Raw genomic sequence first — 16,135 nt, forward strand, 5'->3', positions numbered from 1 at the left:
CCCCAAACAGACTGTCATGATACTGCTCCCCGAGAGAGTTTCAGGGAAAAACAAGTAGCCTCTAAAGATGGCACAGCTTATTCTTTAGCTGGTCGCTGGTTTATACACTCAGTTGTCAATATCTTGATTTCAGGATAACCCGTACTTTTGACCGTTTGGAACGGCTGTTGTACTGTACAGTATGTTCCTTCATGGAGTGCTTTTTCATACCTGCAAGTGTTGACTGGAAATACATGGCACTGACGAGTCTTAATTAAAATACCATAGCAAAGCTGTGATCAATTGCTTGAGTCTTTTTTTTTTTTTTTACACAAGTAAAGATGGTGTAAGTCATAAGTAGACCTCCCCTCAGCATACTGTGTAGGTGTGTACAGGATAGACACTGCAATACAAGTGTCTTGTGAGTAACAGGATGTTTTGGTTGTTTGTGCAGGTTGGGTTCACTCTGTCTACCCATCCATCTTTCTGTCAACTTCAACTGTAGTCTGTTTAATATTAACCTTGCAAGTGACGGGTAAGGGTTTCTTTAGGGTCACCAATGCTGTTTTGAGTAGCCGTTTTTTGCGCCCATTTTGGATTTGTTTTGTGATGTAATGGCATTGACGTACTGTAAACTACCTCACAAATGTCATCTAAGGATAATCCTCAGTGCCTTCGCTAGTAAGAGACTGGAATAGAGGATTTGGCACAAAAAGCATTGAGATTTATTTATTTATTTGCATCAGCAAATAGGACTGGATAGCGGATAGGGTTGGCACATACGTTCACAGCAGGTTCTAGACTGGAATGCCTGTTGAATTAAGGGATGGCTTGTCAACAAGATAACAACATCTTTCAGAACAAAATATTATTGAATGTCTTTTCCAAGATCTCTTTATTATTATTATTATCATTGATTTATTGAATTACTACCCTTTGTGATAACGAGTCTGTGTGAAGTGTGCCCACATGGGTTTGTATTTTGAGATGAAACAGCCACACAGCATGCTGACTGTGACCTTCAGGATCCAGCCAGCCAGCCTTGGCCATGATCATTTTGTACTTTCATGGGCTGCTAGCTACTTCAAAGACACTCACAGGTCATTTAGAAGCGTCGGACATCAAACCATAAGGCTCTGCAGGAAACGAGCAAAGTTCAAGCGATCTGGGGGGGGGGGGGGGGGGGGGGGGGGGGGGGGGGCGATTGATGGCCACTACCACAAACATTTGGTCATGGATATCATTGCCATATATTACTTGATGTCCTTTTAATGAATCACTGCACACAGGGGCTTGTACCATGTGCTTGTCAAACTATATTTTGTATGATGTACATTTGGCATTGAGTGTTTCCTTGACCATACTGTAACATGAAACTTGGCCTAATAGCTATCTACCCAGGTCATTCCTCAAGGCATTGCTCTGTGTGTGTGTGTGTGTGTGTGCCCCGACATTCCGCAGACACTAGCTGCCATTGTTCTAAAGTAGAGGCACACACTGCCTTCTCTAGGCAACCACTCCTCCCCTTTTTTCCGTGGAGAGGGGGAACGAGGGAAGGGAATAAGGGAGCAACCCTGGTGGAAGCCAGCGCTGGGAGGAGAGATAACGTTTCACGCTGGGCATTCCTGTAATCACTCAAGTACTCTAGACCCCCCACCCCCACACGCACGCACACACACACCTCCTTTACTTCTCTTTCTCTCTTTTATATTGTGGTTGACACCTTAACTCCTCCCTAGTTCAGCTGGGCGGGCACGTGTGTGTGGTGGAAGTAGAAAACCCAGGTGGCTCATTTGCGTTCCACCTACGGAACTGCCGAGGAGGTTTTCAGGAATATGTTGGACTTGACTGGTTTAGAGCAACCGGAGAATACAACCTGCTTTTATGGCTCTTTGAGGAGTTTGTGATACTTATGTTCCGTCAATACAGTGGCCCACGAACTTGGCCGGCTCGTACTGTATGTTTTAGTCTGTGGTATGCTAGACCAGTATGAGCACCGTTGGTGGGACCAAAGACCGATCCTGGGGTATCCACCTTTGAGCGGGCATGGATGTAGCCACCCTCAGGAGCGTATGGGCAGAGAAGACCCTCCAAAACAGATTAAATCGCAGGTTAACTCAATGGTTTGGTGAGTCGCCTCTGGGAAGGTTGTCTGGGAAACCAAAATATTACTGTTCTTATCTACAATTTTTGTGATGAGCTATTTTGTTTTATTAGTTACGGTGCTTCGTAGTGTAAAGGTTTTGATCCTTGAATGTTATTTTGTTGGAGTACAGCTAACATTCTTAAAACATTCTGCAATACTTGAGTGCCAAAATCACTGAATACATAAAACCCTCAGGTGTCATCCTTATCTCATTTTAGCTTTTCGACTGATAACTTTAGCATACATTCTAAAACGGTAAGGAACCATTTAGAAAAACGTAAGTCTTTCGTAATGGAGCAGATCAATTGAATTTTGTTATGTAAAGTTGTGCTTATTTAGTACAGTGAGCTGTGCATATGAATATTTCTGTTGTCAGCATGGGGACTTTTGTGGAGACCTAAACCATCCATGGTGTCTACAGCATCTAGTCCAGTGGTTTTAGTTTTCCTGTAAAGATTTCTTGGGTTTGTGTCCGTTTCTTTGTGTATTGTAGGAATGTGTGGAATTACCATGACCAGATGTGGTCCCCTTATGTTATTAAAGCACTTCAACTGTGTAGCAGGATAGGGTCAATGATTTATTTGTATCATAATAATGTTTTATGGTTGTATTTAGATTGAAGAGGTAGATGCATAGACCAGGGTCCTTTGAAAAGTCCTGCCAGGACTTTAAAAGGCTGAAAATGTAAGGTCAAAGGACAAGTCTCAATAAGAGACCGACAGTAAATATGGCTTTGTTTATTTTTACTATGGTCAGCTACCTGAATGGATTTACAGAAGTGAGATCTGTGTTTACATATGTCTGTGATTTACAAACGAAAGTCCACAATGTCCTTACCACATGCCTGAGTCCACGTCTGGATTGAAATTTATGACTGAGTATGCATTCAAAGAGGGCCATAGTAGAATTTACCGTTAGTTTGGGTTTCAGAGAGAGCATATGTTGTCATTGTCATTTGAATTGTCGTCTAAAAGACATTTAAACAAACACATTCAGAAGTGTGTGTCTGTGTGTTACTGCGTGCACATTTAAAAGACCGCCACTTGAATGTCTTGAGTGCAAATGTTTCTCTCACTTCTTTGAATACCAGCGTGGTTCCGTGTTGGCAATAATTCAGCCAACGGCTGTGTGGAGGTGAAAGTCCAGGCCAGCCTCTCAGGGGACTGGTTGGCTGGGGACAAAGTTGCAGTTTGAAAATGTTTTCTTTCAAAGCACTCCTTGGGAGAATGCACCGGAAAAGGCGAATTGTCTGGCTCCTGCTGCAAGACCTAACTTTGACCTAGGCTTCAAAAGTCAGCAGGGAAAGGCAGAGAAAAGGAAACCCACTGTTTACTCCTAGTACACTTTTCTTTCGACCCCCTCACACCGTTGTTAAAGAGATTACTAATAAAGTCGTTGCAAAGCTGAAACTTGTTCTGACTTGTCTGTAGTCGATACCCTTTGTTGTTGCTTACCTCTGTGCCATGACTGGCAAATCTTTTATTGACCCAAATGTACAAGAAGTTGCATTTTTAACGTAACTCTGTTTCTTTCAATATGCCCATTGTCTTTGCCAGGTGGACATTCAGGCTCAGTCCTTTTCAAATTTGTGGTGAAACCCTCCCAAGACTGGTTAGCCGGTATGTCAACGTATTTGAAAGTATGCCATGAAACCCAATCAAACTTGATGACAAATGATGGTACATTCAGATCTTCCAGTTGTTTTCTCCATGCTCTGTATCACTTCAATCATCTTTCCTCTAACATTGTGATTTGACATGTGGAAGATGCACTTATACACAACCATGCTTTGGTGATCATGTCAATGGATGATTATTGTGCAATGATTATATAACGTTTTGCCCTTAATATATGTTAATAATTTGTCTTCTTCATGGGGATGGGTCATATTAGTCCGTACTTACAAAATGTATTAACTCACAACTTAAACACAATTTGATCTTTATTGTTCATCGGTGTCTAATCATGAGTCATATCCTGTTTCCTTGTACACTACATGTGGTTTACCATGCTGCTACAACGTCCAACAATTTTATGTCCTGCTCTTGTTGACAGCTGTGGATTACTCTCATGTTTGTGCTTGCTGTTTTTTTGGATGCATGTTGGTCTGTTTTTGGCCTTTCCGTAGTATTTAAGAAGCTTCGCAGTGTCCAAGCTGAAATGATTCACAGAATGTTGTTGCCAGTTGGAGGCAGATGTGTTTTGGTCCGTTTTTGAATTCCAGTCTTTATTTCATCTTACAAATTCATTGAGCATATACCAATGTTTTGAGAGCACAGTTTGTGTTTTAGATTTTTTACTTTATAGTTTTTGGAAATGCTTGACCACTACATAGAATAATAGGTCTTTCTCTGACTGTCAGGAAACATTTTTGTTTTATCATTGCATAATCAATTTTATATAATGGTGTTAGGGCATGAGCTCTAATCCTGTGAAGATGGGGTAATTGAAATTTGAATGGCTGGTATTTTGTTTCCAATAACATTTCTGTGGTGATTTGCTTCCTTCCATTTATGAAGCAGATTTGTGTGGCCATTTCCTTCATTCAGTAGAAAAGATAGTCACTAGGCAACTACTCAAACAAGGCCAGCCTCAGAACTTTCCTGCTGAAATATCACTTCAGTGAAATCAATTACTTCATTGAATTTTTTGTGCATTTGCACTGTGCAAGAACAAAGCAGAACATACGTCGTTTGCGTTGCAAAGGCACATGTAAACACCTGCTATAAAGACAATCAAAAGGTAATGCACATTGTGAATGACAACACTTCAGCTGCTGATTCAGATGTTATCTGGTAATGTTTATAGGGCTTAATGAACTTTCCATACATGCCTAGTTCTAAACGTATAACACAGTTAGCGCTGGTATGTGGACTTTCAGCAGTTTACTGTAAAAAAGACACAGAACCTCAAGACTTGAACACTGTCAGGTAAATGTTAGTAGAGCCTTCTGGTCATCTCGTCAAGTTAGGTGAGCAGATTGACCACATTCCCAAGTCCCGTGGGTTCCAGCAATACTCAGGCATTGACATTTAAATCTTTTGAGAGTGGAACAGAAGGAAATGATTGGATTTTCCAAAGGATGTGGGGTGTTTGAATTCAGTCTCAGCTAAAGATGACGACACAGAGGGTCTTTGTTTAACATGAGGTCCAGGTTCTTGATAGTTGTTAAGTGGACCCAAACCCTTGACGTGTACGTAAAGTGAATAAGTTCATAAAATGTTGGATAATGGTATTTTTACAGACTTCAACACAGTATTATGTTCCCACACCCCAACAGATGGAAGATATAAGAACTTTATTTACATTCAGTATTACCAAAGCATGACTTACCAACCCTTCTGAGTAAAATTAACATAAAATAGTAAAGGGAATCATGAAGTTCAGACATTATTAACACACTGTCCAATAATTCCCATCCTGTATGAGCACTACAGTCGGCAGATTTGGCCATATCTTCTGATCAGAATTCTAATAGCTGTCCTCAATATGAATCTAGTTGAGGAAAAAGCTGTTTGCTCACAATTTATTCAGTCAGTAAAACCAATTTGATTTGACTTCTGTGCAGAACGTGATTTAACACTGCCACAACCGTGACAGACTCGGGGAGCAATGAAACGGCTAATCCGCTGCTTTCATGGTCTCTTCTGACTTTCTGTGAGACTTGGCACTATTCCATTATCTTGGCCTCAAAGTTCTTTCTCTCACTGATGTGATTTGTTTATATGATTTCAATGACTAAAGTGACTTCATGATCCAAGTGATTGAAAACCCATGAATATGAAGTCAGTGAACAATAGAACAGTCTGAATGAGACTTGAAGGATAGACTCCTACCGAAGCCACCAATCATAATGTTTCTCTCCTTGTCCCTTCAGAATCCCCCCGCTTGTCCACCGCCTCCATCAGCAGTAATGAGCGGGCACCGTCGACCACGCCCTCCGACTGCCCGGACTTCCCCTCCGCCGGCCAGCGTCCCGTGAGCCTGGTCTCCACGCTCTCCTCGGGGTCCGGCTCATCTAGGGACGACTGCCCCGCTGTCATAGCTCCGGGCGGCGCAGCCCCGCCTACCGGAGAGGACATAGACTTAGACCTGAGTCCCCCTGAAGGTACCGGGAACCAGGGTGAAAAATACCTTGATACAGGGGATCCGACAGGGGATGCACCAGCCTCTCAGGGTGTCTCCGAGAACAATAATAACATCACCACACCCTCACGAGCCGCCAGTGGCCGTTTCCACCTGAACCCCTTGTCACCCTTTGCCGCCAAGACCATGGCACCCAACCCACAGCTCACCTACGTCGACCGTGTGGTCATGGAGATCATCGAGACGGAGCGCATGTACGTGAGGGATCTGCGCATGATCGTAGAGGTAAGCGTTAGGATGTTTCTAAACAAACAAACAAAAAGGCTTCGTCGAAGGGATCAGAGTCTCCGTGCAAGTCGGAGGTAAACCTTAAACCGACAGCTACTGTTTAAGACACTCCCAGTGGCAGTGGAACAGGATCTAAGCCATGCCATTCATGGGGTTAGTCTGAGGCGTTCACAAGCTTTATTCTACTACACACATTTCAGCGGGTCCTGGTCCACTTAGCCCAGCCCTGTCCAAGCCATTCCCCTTTGACCTAATCCAAACCCAGACACAAACAGTAGCCAAAGAGAGGTCAAAAGGCCTGTTCTATAACTGACAGACGAGCCTACGAGTGTGTTTTTATCTAGAACGGCACAGGAAAAAAAGTCACTTGCAAAGACCAAAGCAACAAGGATGTAAACGGCGTCTTGTCTTGTCCTTAATTTGAAAGGCTATTCATAAATTGGATTTAAATCTCTGCCCTAGTGAAGGCCTCACGCTGCGCTGTACCCTGAATCCTACGGCATCTTGAATAACCCTGAAAAAAAGCTTCGCCTGAGAGCCGTCATTCACCACTTATGCCGCTAATCCCGTTAGCGTGGTCAGATCAGTTCAGCGCGAGGAGCTTAGCAAAGTCTATTATTTGTATGTGTAAGTGCGTGAGCATGTTGCTTTGTGCTGACTGGGATAAGCCCCATGTCACTGCTCTAGCTGTCAAACTGCATTCAACTGACAGGCATCAAAACTTTTATCAGTTCGTTGAGCGGACGGATAGGAGCTCCTGATTTGAAGGTGCAGCGCTTCTAGCCTAGCAATTCCAGTGACCATAATTAACCCTTTAAGACTTAAGATGTCCTTTGCTATGGGATCATCTGGTTATGCAACAATGGGGGTTGACTGTGGAGGTACGTGTTGGTCCTTGAGCCGACAAGCCACTGTCTTTTAAACCAAAGGCAAAATGATGCACATCCACTGTCCAGACCAGTGGAAACCTAATGACAAGTGCAAGGTTACCTTTTGACATGTACAGTATTTCTATTACATGCATGATATTCAGTATAACATATTATTCCAACATACTCCGTCATATAATGTGGATGCACACAATGCTGATGTTATTGTGCAACCGTGCAGATGTTCTGCACGGCACCTGCAGCCCCCCATACCTCACACGTCTGCAGACGCACAGTCGGAGTGATGAAAGCTATTGTAGGCGTACCTTTCACCTCAGGGGTTTTTCCAGACCAGCTGTGATCTCAGATCATAGAATACACACAGACAAGCATTCATCACACTCTGTAGCCTATGAGGTGTTCTTCGAACTGTATCCCAGGGGCCACTGTCCTGTTTGTTGTAGATGTTTCACCTGCTCCAACACACCTGATTGAAATGAATAGTTGTCATCTGTCTCCTGCAGAGCCTCATAGCAGCCCATTCATTTGAATCAGGTGTGTTGTAGCAGGGACACATCTACAACATACAGGACAGTGGGCCTTGAAGATCACGGTTGAAGACCACTGCTGAATAACAACTCATGCCTTTTAGTTTGTGGGTTTTCGGACAGAATCCATTTGAGCGCACAAACAATGGTATGTGCTGCAGAAGTACACGTTAAACTGATCACTTGCAAGGGATACAAGATAACAACAAGCTACGCAGATACATTATTGTTGTCTGGCTTTACAAAAGCTCTTAGCATTACAAAATATTGTTGCCCTTCAGGATCTTTTTGACAAGACTCTGATTTGCAAGAAACAAAATGATACACCTGCTTTAAGATTAAAGCTTAACTCGTATTTAAGATTAGGGTCAATCGGTGTGCCAGTTGGTACTCACAATTTACCTGTGGCGTCATCCACACATTTGCCAAGAGGTCATTAAGTCAAGATTTAATTGTGTAATTTTGTCCGCTCTGATTTGAAGAAAAGATTTGACAAGAAGGACCTTGCAGGAAAACCCACTCTCAAACTCTTCAATATTAGCATTTTAATTGAACTGTAACACGTTTCAACACTTTTGAAAATTGTTGCAGTCCTGGGTTGAAGTTTATGCTTGTGATTATGAACAACTACTTCAAAGTAACCCATTCACAGACAGTATTGGCTGTCAAATCAATCAATCCAGATTCTTGACAATCTTAAATTGGAAAAACATTTGTATCGGTATGTCTATATTTATACAGTTCACAGTTCCCTAAATGTTTTTAAGTCTTGTTTTTATAGTATTTAGTTGGGCAATGTTACACAACTTCATGCACTTGTCCTCCTTCAAGGGCAGGTCCATTATAAACCTTTTCTTACTATTAATCCCACATGCTGTAGATACTCACAATTCAGTCCATAACCTTCCATTACATAATTTTGTGGACTTGAGTTAAGGCAAGATGGCTCTTTTACAATAATCAGTTGCAAATTAATACAGTGCACCACACACAGGGTTCACATGACTAAATTAGCCCTCAAAACATAGAATGCAATATTAAATGTATGCCCTCCCAGTAAGGTATATTAGCACAAAAAAAACTATGCTTAGGAAATGTTGACTTTGCTGTTGAAGCAGAAATAAATTATTTTTCACACGTTAAATGCATAGGGCTCAGTGTGCATGAATACATATATACCGTACCTTACTGCACACATGCACAGCCTACATGACAGACAGACAGGGTGGGGAAAAATGTAAGAACATGCATCACTTCTACCTTGTAGACCTTGTATACCTTGTAGACATGACCTTGCTGTCAGTCATCTCTTTTACATCAGGGAGAAAGGTAAGATGGAGAAACCAGGCTCTGTGTTCCATACTGCAGCTGTATCCGTCTTCATCACCACGGCAACATATATTTACAACATGTGTGCAAGTGGAAGGAGTAGAACAGACCTGGATGTTGTCAGCAACAAACACTGGGGGTGACTTACAGGTGACTTGGAGAACTCCCTCACTGGGCTAGAAGAGAACAGGTGTCGGACAGAAAGGGTTAGTGTTACCCAGGAATGAGGCAACTGATATCTTTGCGGACCATTGGGAGACTCGTACAGCAATGTCTTGCACTTATTGTCGTGCCTATTGTGCTCTGCTGTGCTTTCATGCAACTCAGTCAGCGGAATTGTTCTTCTTGGAATACTTTGAAACTCAACAGTCTGATGGAACAAACCTTGAGGGTGATATGCTTGCTGATAATGGATAACGACGGCATTCCACTTTGAATATAATCAGCCTTGCTGCACCAGAGACTAGCTGGTGTTTGTTTATGCGAGTATATTTGTGTGTGTGTGTGTGTGTGGCATTTGTTTTTAATGTGTAAATATGTGCACAAGCTCAACATATTTTGTGTGTGTAAACAATGTATTTACATTCGGGTTGCATTAGTGTTGTAGGTCAGGCTTAATAATCCTACATTCAGTATACTTGGCTTGCAGACATGATTTGCATGATGTTGAAATATCATCCTATGCATATAGATTAAACAAAGCCCTTCATTTTATGTGATCAAACCTATTTTGGTACACTGGGCAGTGTTACTGGGCCACAAGTTTGATGGGAACTGAGAGCAAATTTCTAACAAAGAAATTCCATCCTTTTTCACATCTTTTTCCCTTCCTGAGCAACAAATCAAATCAAATGTATTTGTATAGCCCTTTTTACACGCAAGCATGTCACAGAAGGCTTTTAGCAACACTAAATACAGTCATTTAATCTATGGGGTGAAATATTGTATAGTGGAAAATGGAGAACTATAAAACAGTGTGCAAAGTCTGCAGCTTTTGTCGAGCGTTAGATTTTCACTGGGAATGCACAATTACATGCACTGATGTCATCTAGCACTACTGTCGTACATTTATCAAATCTGACAGATTCCAAGCCCTTGTTTATATGTTTGCACCAACTAAAGGGGATAACTTTGTACATCTTTACTCACAAAACATGACGCGGTTGGTGGTATTAACACACTTTCTGTCATTCTGTTCTCATAATACTTATGAAAAAAGAGAAAACGTCAAATGAAAACAACACAGATGTCAGTAAAGGCTTTTAACAGCACAGGAGGTAAACAATGACGCAAACCAGATTATCACATGCAGCATAGTGGACGAGAAGGACCTTGTCACAGCGAGAGTTATATGCCCTCTAGTGGCCAATGAACAAACTCACAACTAAACTGCTCGCAACTCAAAATGGGCTGGTTTAAGCAAGAAGCTCAGACTAATTCTACTGCATAGAAAAACATGCTTATTATTGATATAAGTGACCGCAGACACCTTGTATATTGACTCAGTCAAATTTGTTTAACCCTTGTGCTGCCTTCGGGTCACATGACCCAAAGGTTCATAACGAACCATTGTTGTGTTTACCCAATTTTACCAAATACAAAAACAAATATAAATAATTTTATTTTAACCTTCACAATCTGGGGGGTCTGAGACAGCCCAAAGGTTAAAAGAAAATGCTTAACTTTTTTTTGTATGCGGTAAAGTTGTTGCAATACGACGGTGGGTCACAATGACCTATGACCCGAAGATAACACAAGGGTTAACTTACGTTTGGCTCTTTCTTTTCCAGTCCATTCTTAGAGTTGGTTTATGTTTTACTGACAGTTAAGTTTCGCTTTTAACATTAAAACACTTTTTGAACATCGAATTATATGAAGCTTACTACTGATGCACAAAAACATCTCTGTCTGCGTTTCAGGACTATCTGGGCCACATTGTCGATCAGGCAGACCTGCCCATCAGACCTGAGCAGGTGTGCGCCCTCTTCGGAAACATTGAAGACATCTATGAATTCAACAGGTAATATTCTGCTGCAGTCAAATAAAATAGTTTTGTCCCAGGGGGTGGATATATGAGTGCATTATTTTATTATTGTATGATGTCACTTAGTTAGTCCTTTTTCATTTCAACCTTTCAGTAGGAGATTTCTCACTTTCCACTTTATATTTTATATAGTAAAATTTTTTGTATCAGAATCAGAATTGTGTTTAATCGCCGAGTAAGTGGTCACAAACAAGGAATTTATTTTGGTGGGCAGGTGCATACAGTGAACATTTAAACATAATTAACAAAAGAAAATGTAGAAAATGTACAACAAAATAAAATAAACTACTGGCAAGCACAATACCCAAGCTAAAGCAAAGTATCTCACAAATACCTTGGGGTTTGACTTTGGAATTTTTTTATGACATGAATTTGAGGATCCAAAAAAAGAACATGGTTGCTACACAAACACACAGTCAACATTCTCAAACTCTCTTTTTCCTCTCTGTCTCCTCTCTCTCACTAGCTTGCTTGTATGAGCCCACACAAACACAAATGTGTCTTTCTTAGAATTGGTGTTAACAAACTGGGTAACAGACTCCCCTGCAAAGTTTTGTTTAAAATTCAGTATTTTCGCAAGCAAATAAGCAAAGAGAAACACACACAGTCTATTTGTCTTTCTGGTCAGTGGAGCGTATGATTCACTACAAAGCTGGTGGTAAAGATAGCTTGGATCATTACCAATTACATTTCCATGTTCCAAATATTTGGGATCTGGCCTGTGGGTTTCCCTGGTCCATAGCGTTGGCCTTTTGGCTTTGGTTATGCACTTTTTTTATTACCTTTTTGCTGCAAAAATATCCATCAATTTCAAAGGACAATTTTGAAGTGGCCCAAGCCAGCATGAGCTACTCAATGATGGTCCCAATCGTTAATGCTGACTGCCATGGATTAGGATGTTAAATTCACATATGGGATTTTAGCCCTACCAGGGCTGTGATTGGCTCTTTCAGAGCACAGATCCCTTGAGTTGAATGAACCGTAAACGGCGAGAGAGACCTTCGAAGCTGAAATTGAAAGGGCATTTTCTGATTTGTACTAGATAGATAGATGGTCTGAAATGGCACTCGCGCAAAATTTCAAAAATAGCTTAAACATAGCCGCTTGGAGCAGCCTAGAAGCTAAAGGGCCTATTCCCAAACATAGCCACTTGGAGCAGCCCAGAAGCTAAGGGGCCTATTCCCAAACATAGCCACTTGGAGCAGCCCAGAAGCTAAGGGGCCTATTCCCAAACATAGCCACTTGGAGCAGCCCAGAAGCTAAGGGGCCCATTCCCAAACATAGCCACTTGGAGCAGCCCAGAAGCTAAGGGGCCCATTCCCAAACATAGCCACTTGGAGCAGCCCAGAAGCTAAGGGGCCTATTCCCAAACATAGCCACTTGGAGCAGCCCAGAAGCTAAGGGGCCTATTCCCAAACATAGCCACTTGGAGCAGCCCAGAAGCTAAGGGGCCTATTCCCAAACATAGCCACTTGGAGCAGCCCAGAAGCTAAGGGGCCTATTCCCAAACTGCTCAATATTTAAGTTCAGAATTGCCATGTCAGTTTTATCGCCATTTGTATTTGAAAAGTATCAGTTCTTATATTCTGTATCTGGATAAAGACGGTTAATTTTTGCATGTTGGAGAAAGGCACACTGACCTTATTCAATCTTAAGCTCACCTGACCTTAAGAATGTTTGAAACCCTGTATCTGTCTAGTTCAGTCAACTTCTTTTTCAAAATGTTCATTCAACTTAGTGCTCATTAAAGAATACATCTTAATCTTTTGCCCAAACGGTCCTCTGCAGTGTTGGCGAGATCAGTGACCACAATCATGGGAAAAACCTGGAAAGTCAGGGGAAAAAAACATTGACCTGGATTTGAATCCTCTTTACCTTAAGGAGTCTTGCACCATGTATTACTGACATCTGTTCTTTGTCAAGGCTGAGGTTTGGTTAACAATGCTAGCCTTGAAGTCAGTGGCACATCTTTGTTCCCACTGCTATGCAGCAAGCCTCTGACACCAGAAACGAAGTAGGCAAAGAGGCATCATGCTTTGTTGACTAAAATGACATCTGTCTGTTGTTATTCAGTCAGAGGGGGGCTGTTTATGCTTCACTTGTGGCGTGGGACGGTAAGTTTTGGTCTGTCTGTTTTGAAGTGATTGATAGTAGTAGGCACTTTATTGATCCACTAGGGGAAATTGCATGCTAGCACTAAGTGCCTGGTGTGCTGTGATTTGGTTTGCTGTGCCTCTTGTGTGGTGAAGCACACCAACTGTCGTCACTTCTGAGGGTTACCCACCCATCCAAAAATAGACCCACAAGGCATGTCGACACAATGACAACAGCAATAATTTCTCACATTTATTTTTTATTGTATTAAAGCCGTTAGAATGGTGTGTCACTTCATGGAATTTCAACCAGTCCCCAACCAATTATTGAGAAATTGCAAAATAACATACTGTAGGTACAAGGAAAGTATTCTGTGTGTAAAAAGTGATTGCATGGTCATTCTGTGTGGCCTTTTTGAACTGTGAACTGACACACATTAACCTCAAATGTTTATTGTTTGGACATTTTCTCTGTAGTGAACTTCTGCAGTCCCTGGACATGTGTGACAACAATCCGGTTGCCATCGCCAGATGCTTTGTGATGAAGGTGAGGGAGAGCGTTGACTTTTTTTTCCCCTGAAATATTTCTTGACATCATCTGAGGTTATTCAAATGCTTGATAGCAGTTTTCAAAAGATCAATTACATTTGTGAATTGATATATGCACGTACTTCATGCAGTTTACATTCATGTACAATATGTTTGTGTTCCAATTTCAGAGTGATTACTTTGAAATATATACACAATACTGCACCAACTACCCAAAGTAAGTAAAGCTTGGGATGATAAGTAAGAGGTGGTACATAGACATGTGGGACATTTTAATACAATGTTATAACTGACAGGAAAAAAGGGTGTTTACTTTGCTGCAATTATGATGTTCAGTCTGGTATGCAACACAATCTTGCTCGTCGCACTGGATCTGGCATGTGCTTGTCCATTGTTAAAATCAGGATCTTAAGAAAAATACCATGTTTTGCTAAAGTTTGCTCACCACCTAGTGGTAGAATTAATATCCATAATTCTTGGTTGCCTTAACAAGAAATGTCCTAAAATACTCACAGCTTGTGGCGTCTGCACAAAAGTTCGGTAAATGTTTTGCCAGTAGCACAATTTCATGGCTCAAAAAAAGTGAATGGATATTCAACAAATTATCAGGCTTTTGAGTTCTGCATTTTCTTCATTTCCTCCAGCTCGGTGGCTGCTCTGACTGACTGCATGAGGAACAAATCCCTGGCCAAATTCTTCCGTGAGCGGCAAGCCTCCCTGAAGCGCTCCCTTCCTTTGGGTTCCTACCTGCTCAAGCCCGTCCAGAGGATCCTCAAATACCACCTCCTGCTCCAGGTACAGACAAACTCAAACCACAACGTACAAGCCTTTAACCTTTGAGAAATGCTTTTATTGCAAAGATTTGGTACAAGTGCCAAAACATAAACATTAGTCTGATATTAAACTTGCATCAAAAAAACAATTTAAAAAAGGTATTATTAAGGAGTTGCTTTGACATGTCTGTGCTCTTCTTCAGGAAATAGCCAAGCACTTTGACCCAGAGGAGGATGGCTATGAGGTGGTCGAGGAGGCCATCTACACCATGACCGGCGTGGCCTGGTACATCAATGATATGAAGAGGAAGCACGAGCATGCGGTCCGACTCCAGGTTTGCACCGGGTACAAATGTACTCCCCGTCCGTGCACAAACGCATACATTATAGCAACTAATACACACCCACACACTTCAGTTAAACCTTCAAACATGAACACACTTGCGTGCTCTAGCTGCACTCCCCCAATCCCCCCCCCGACCCCCCACACAGTCTGTGGCATTGTTGCATTGTAAATGCAAACAATCCCATTACCATGTAAACTCATATACTACAACCTTTGTCAGACCACAGTATCTCTCATCTACAGTGGCGCTATTATTAGTCTCCAATTAGGTTGCTGCAGGTCAACTGTGCAGACGTCAGATCGGCAATTACATCTCAGACCTGTCCTCCCATGGTTTTGCGCTCTTTCAAATCAGTTTTCTTCCGCTAATCTATAAAAAGCAACCAATCGCTGAACTGCCTGTCGCACAGGGGCAACCTGATGGAGTCAGTTCAGGGGCCTCCCACACAGTGCCTTGTGTTAGTGGGAGAGAACAGACGAGCCAAGAGTAGGAAAAGCACTTCTGTTCCTCTGGCTAGCTCATGGAGCCAGTAACATGCAGGTCAAAATCCTGTATGAAAGGACTTGCTAAAGTCTTTGTACACAGCCTTGCTTTTGTGACTCAAATTGATGTTTGATGCCAATGATGCCAAAAATGGGAGCTTCTGGGACATTAAGAGCCTGTTGCTTTTCTTCGTGGACGCAATGTCTGAATCGAGGGCCTGACACTGAAAAGCGTGTGATAAGTCTACATACTGAAGTTGTGATGGTGACACCTCCTTGACACTTAAGGTGACTCTGACACATCCATGAGAAACTTCCATGTTCAGATCATATTGATCATGTGTATCTCATATATTACATGGCTTTGTGTTATCCAGGAGGTCCAATCTCTGTTGATTAACTGGAAAGGGCCTGACCTGACCACGTACGGAGAACTGGTTCTGGAAGGTACCTTCAAGGTCCACAGGGCAAAAAACGAGCGCACACTGTTCCTCTTTGACAGAATGCTCCTACTCACCAAGCGGCGAGGAGAACACTACGTCTACAAGACCCATATCTCAGTGAGAGACGCCTGGGGTCTAGATGTTGGGGATGTTTGAAGG

The 16,135-nt window shown here is 42.1% G+C and overlaps 1 protein-coding gene across 7 annotated transcripts in view; it reads left to right on the forward strand.

Annotated features, from left to right (window-relative positions):
* The window catches only part of LOC124469245 (pleckstrin homology domain-containing family G member 3), a 45,568-nt gene that overhangs the window by 20,015 nt on the left and 9,418 nt on the right, over nucleotides 1-16,135 (forward strand). For 2 of the 7 annotated variants that reach the window (XM_047022423.1, XM_047022424.1), the window contains 7 exons: nucleotides 6,003-6,496; nucleotides 11,165-11,265; nucleotides 13,860-13,929; nucleotides 14,102-14,148; nucleotides 14,576-14,726; nucleotides 14,908-15,039; nucleotides 15,911-16,093. In XM_047022423.1, coding sequence (XP_046878379.1) covers nucleotides 6,003-6,496; nucleotides 11,165-11,265; nucleotides 13,860-13,929; nucleotides 14,102-14,148; nucleotides 14,576-14,726; nucleotides 14,908-15,039; nucleotides 15,911-16,093 — 1,178 coding nt within the window. Of the gene's footprint in view, nucleotides 1-1,212; nucleotides 2,108-3,681; nucleotides 3,745-6,002; nucleotides 6,497-11,164; nucleotides 11,266-13,859; nucleotides 13,930-14,101; nucleotides 14,149-14,575; nucleotides 14,727-14,907; nucleotides 15,040-15,910; nucleotides 16,094-16,135 lie in introns of those variants that run through there. The other 5 variants (XM_047022418.1, XM_047022421.1, XM_047022425.1 and 2 more) reach the window with 5 other exon arrangements.

Source organism: Hypomesus transpacificus, chromosome 6 (genome assembly GCF_021917145.1).
Source record: "Hypomesus transpacificus isolate Combined female chromosome 6, fHypTra1, whole genome shotgun sequence".
Classification (NCBI taxonomy): Eukaryota; Metazoa; Chordata; class Actinopteri; order Osmeriformes; family Osmeridae; genus Hypomesus; species Hypomesus transpacificus.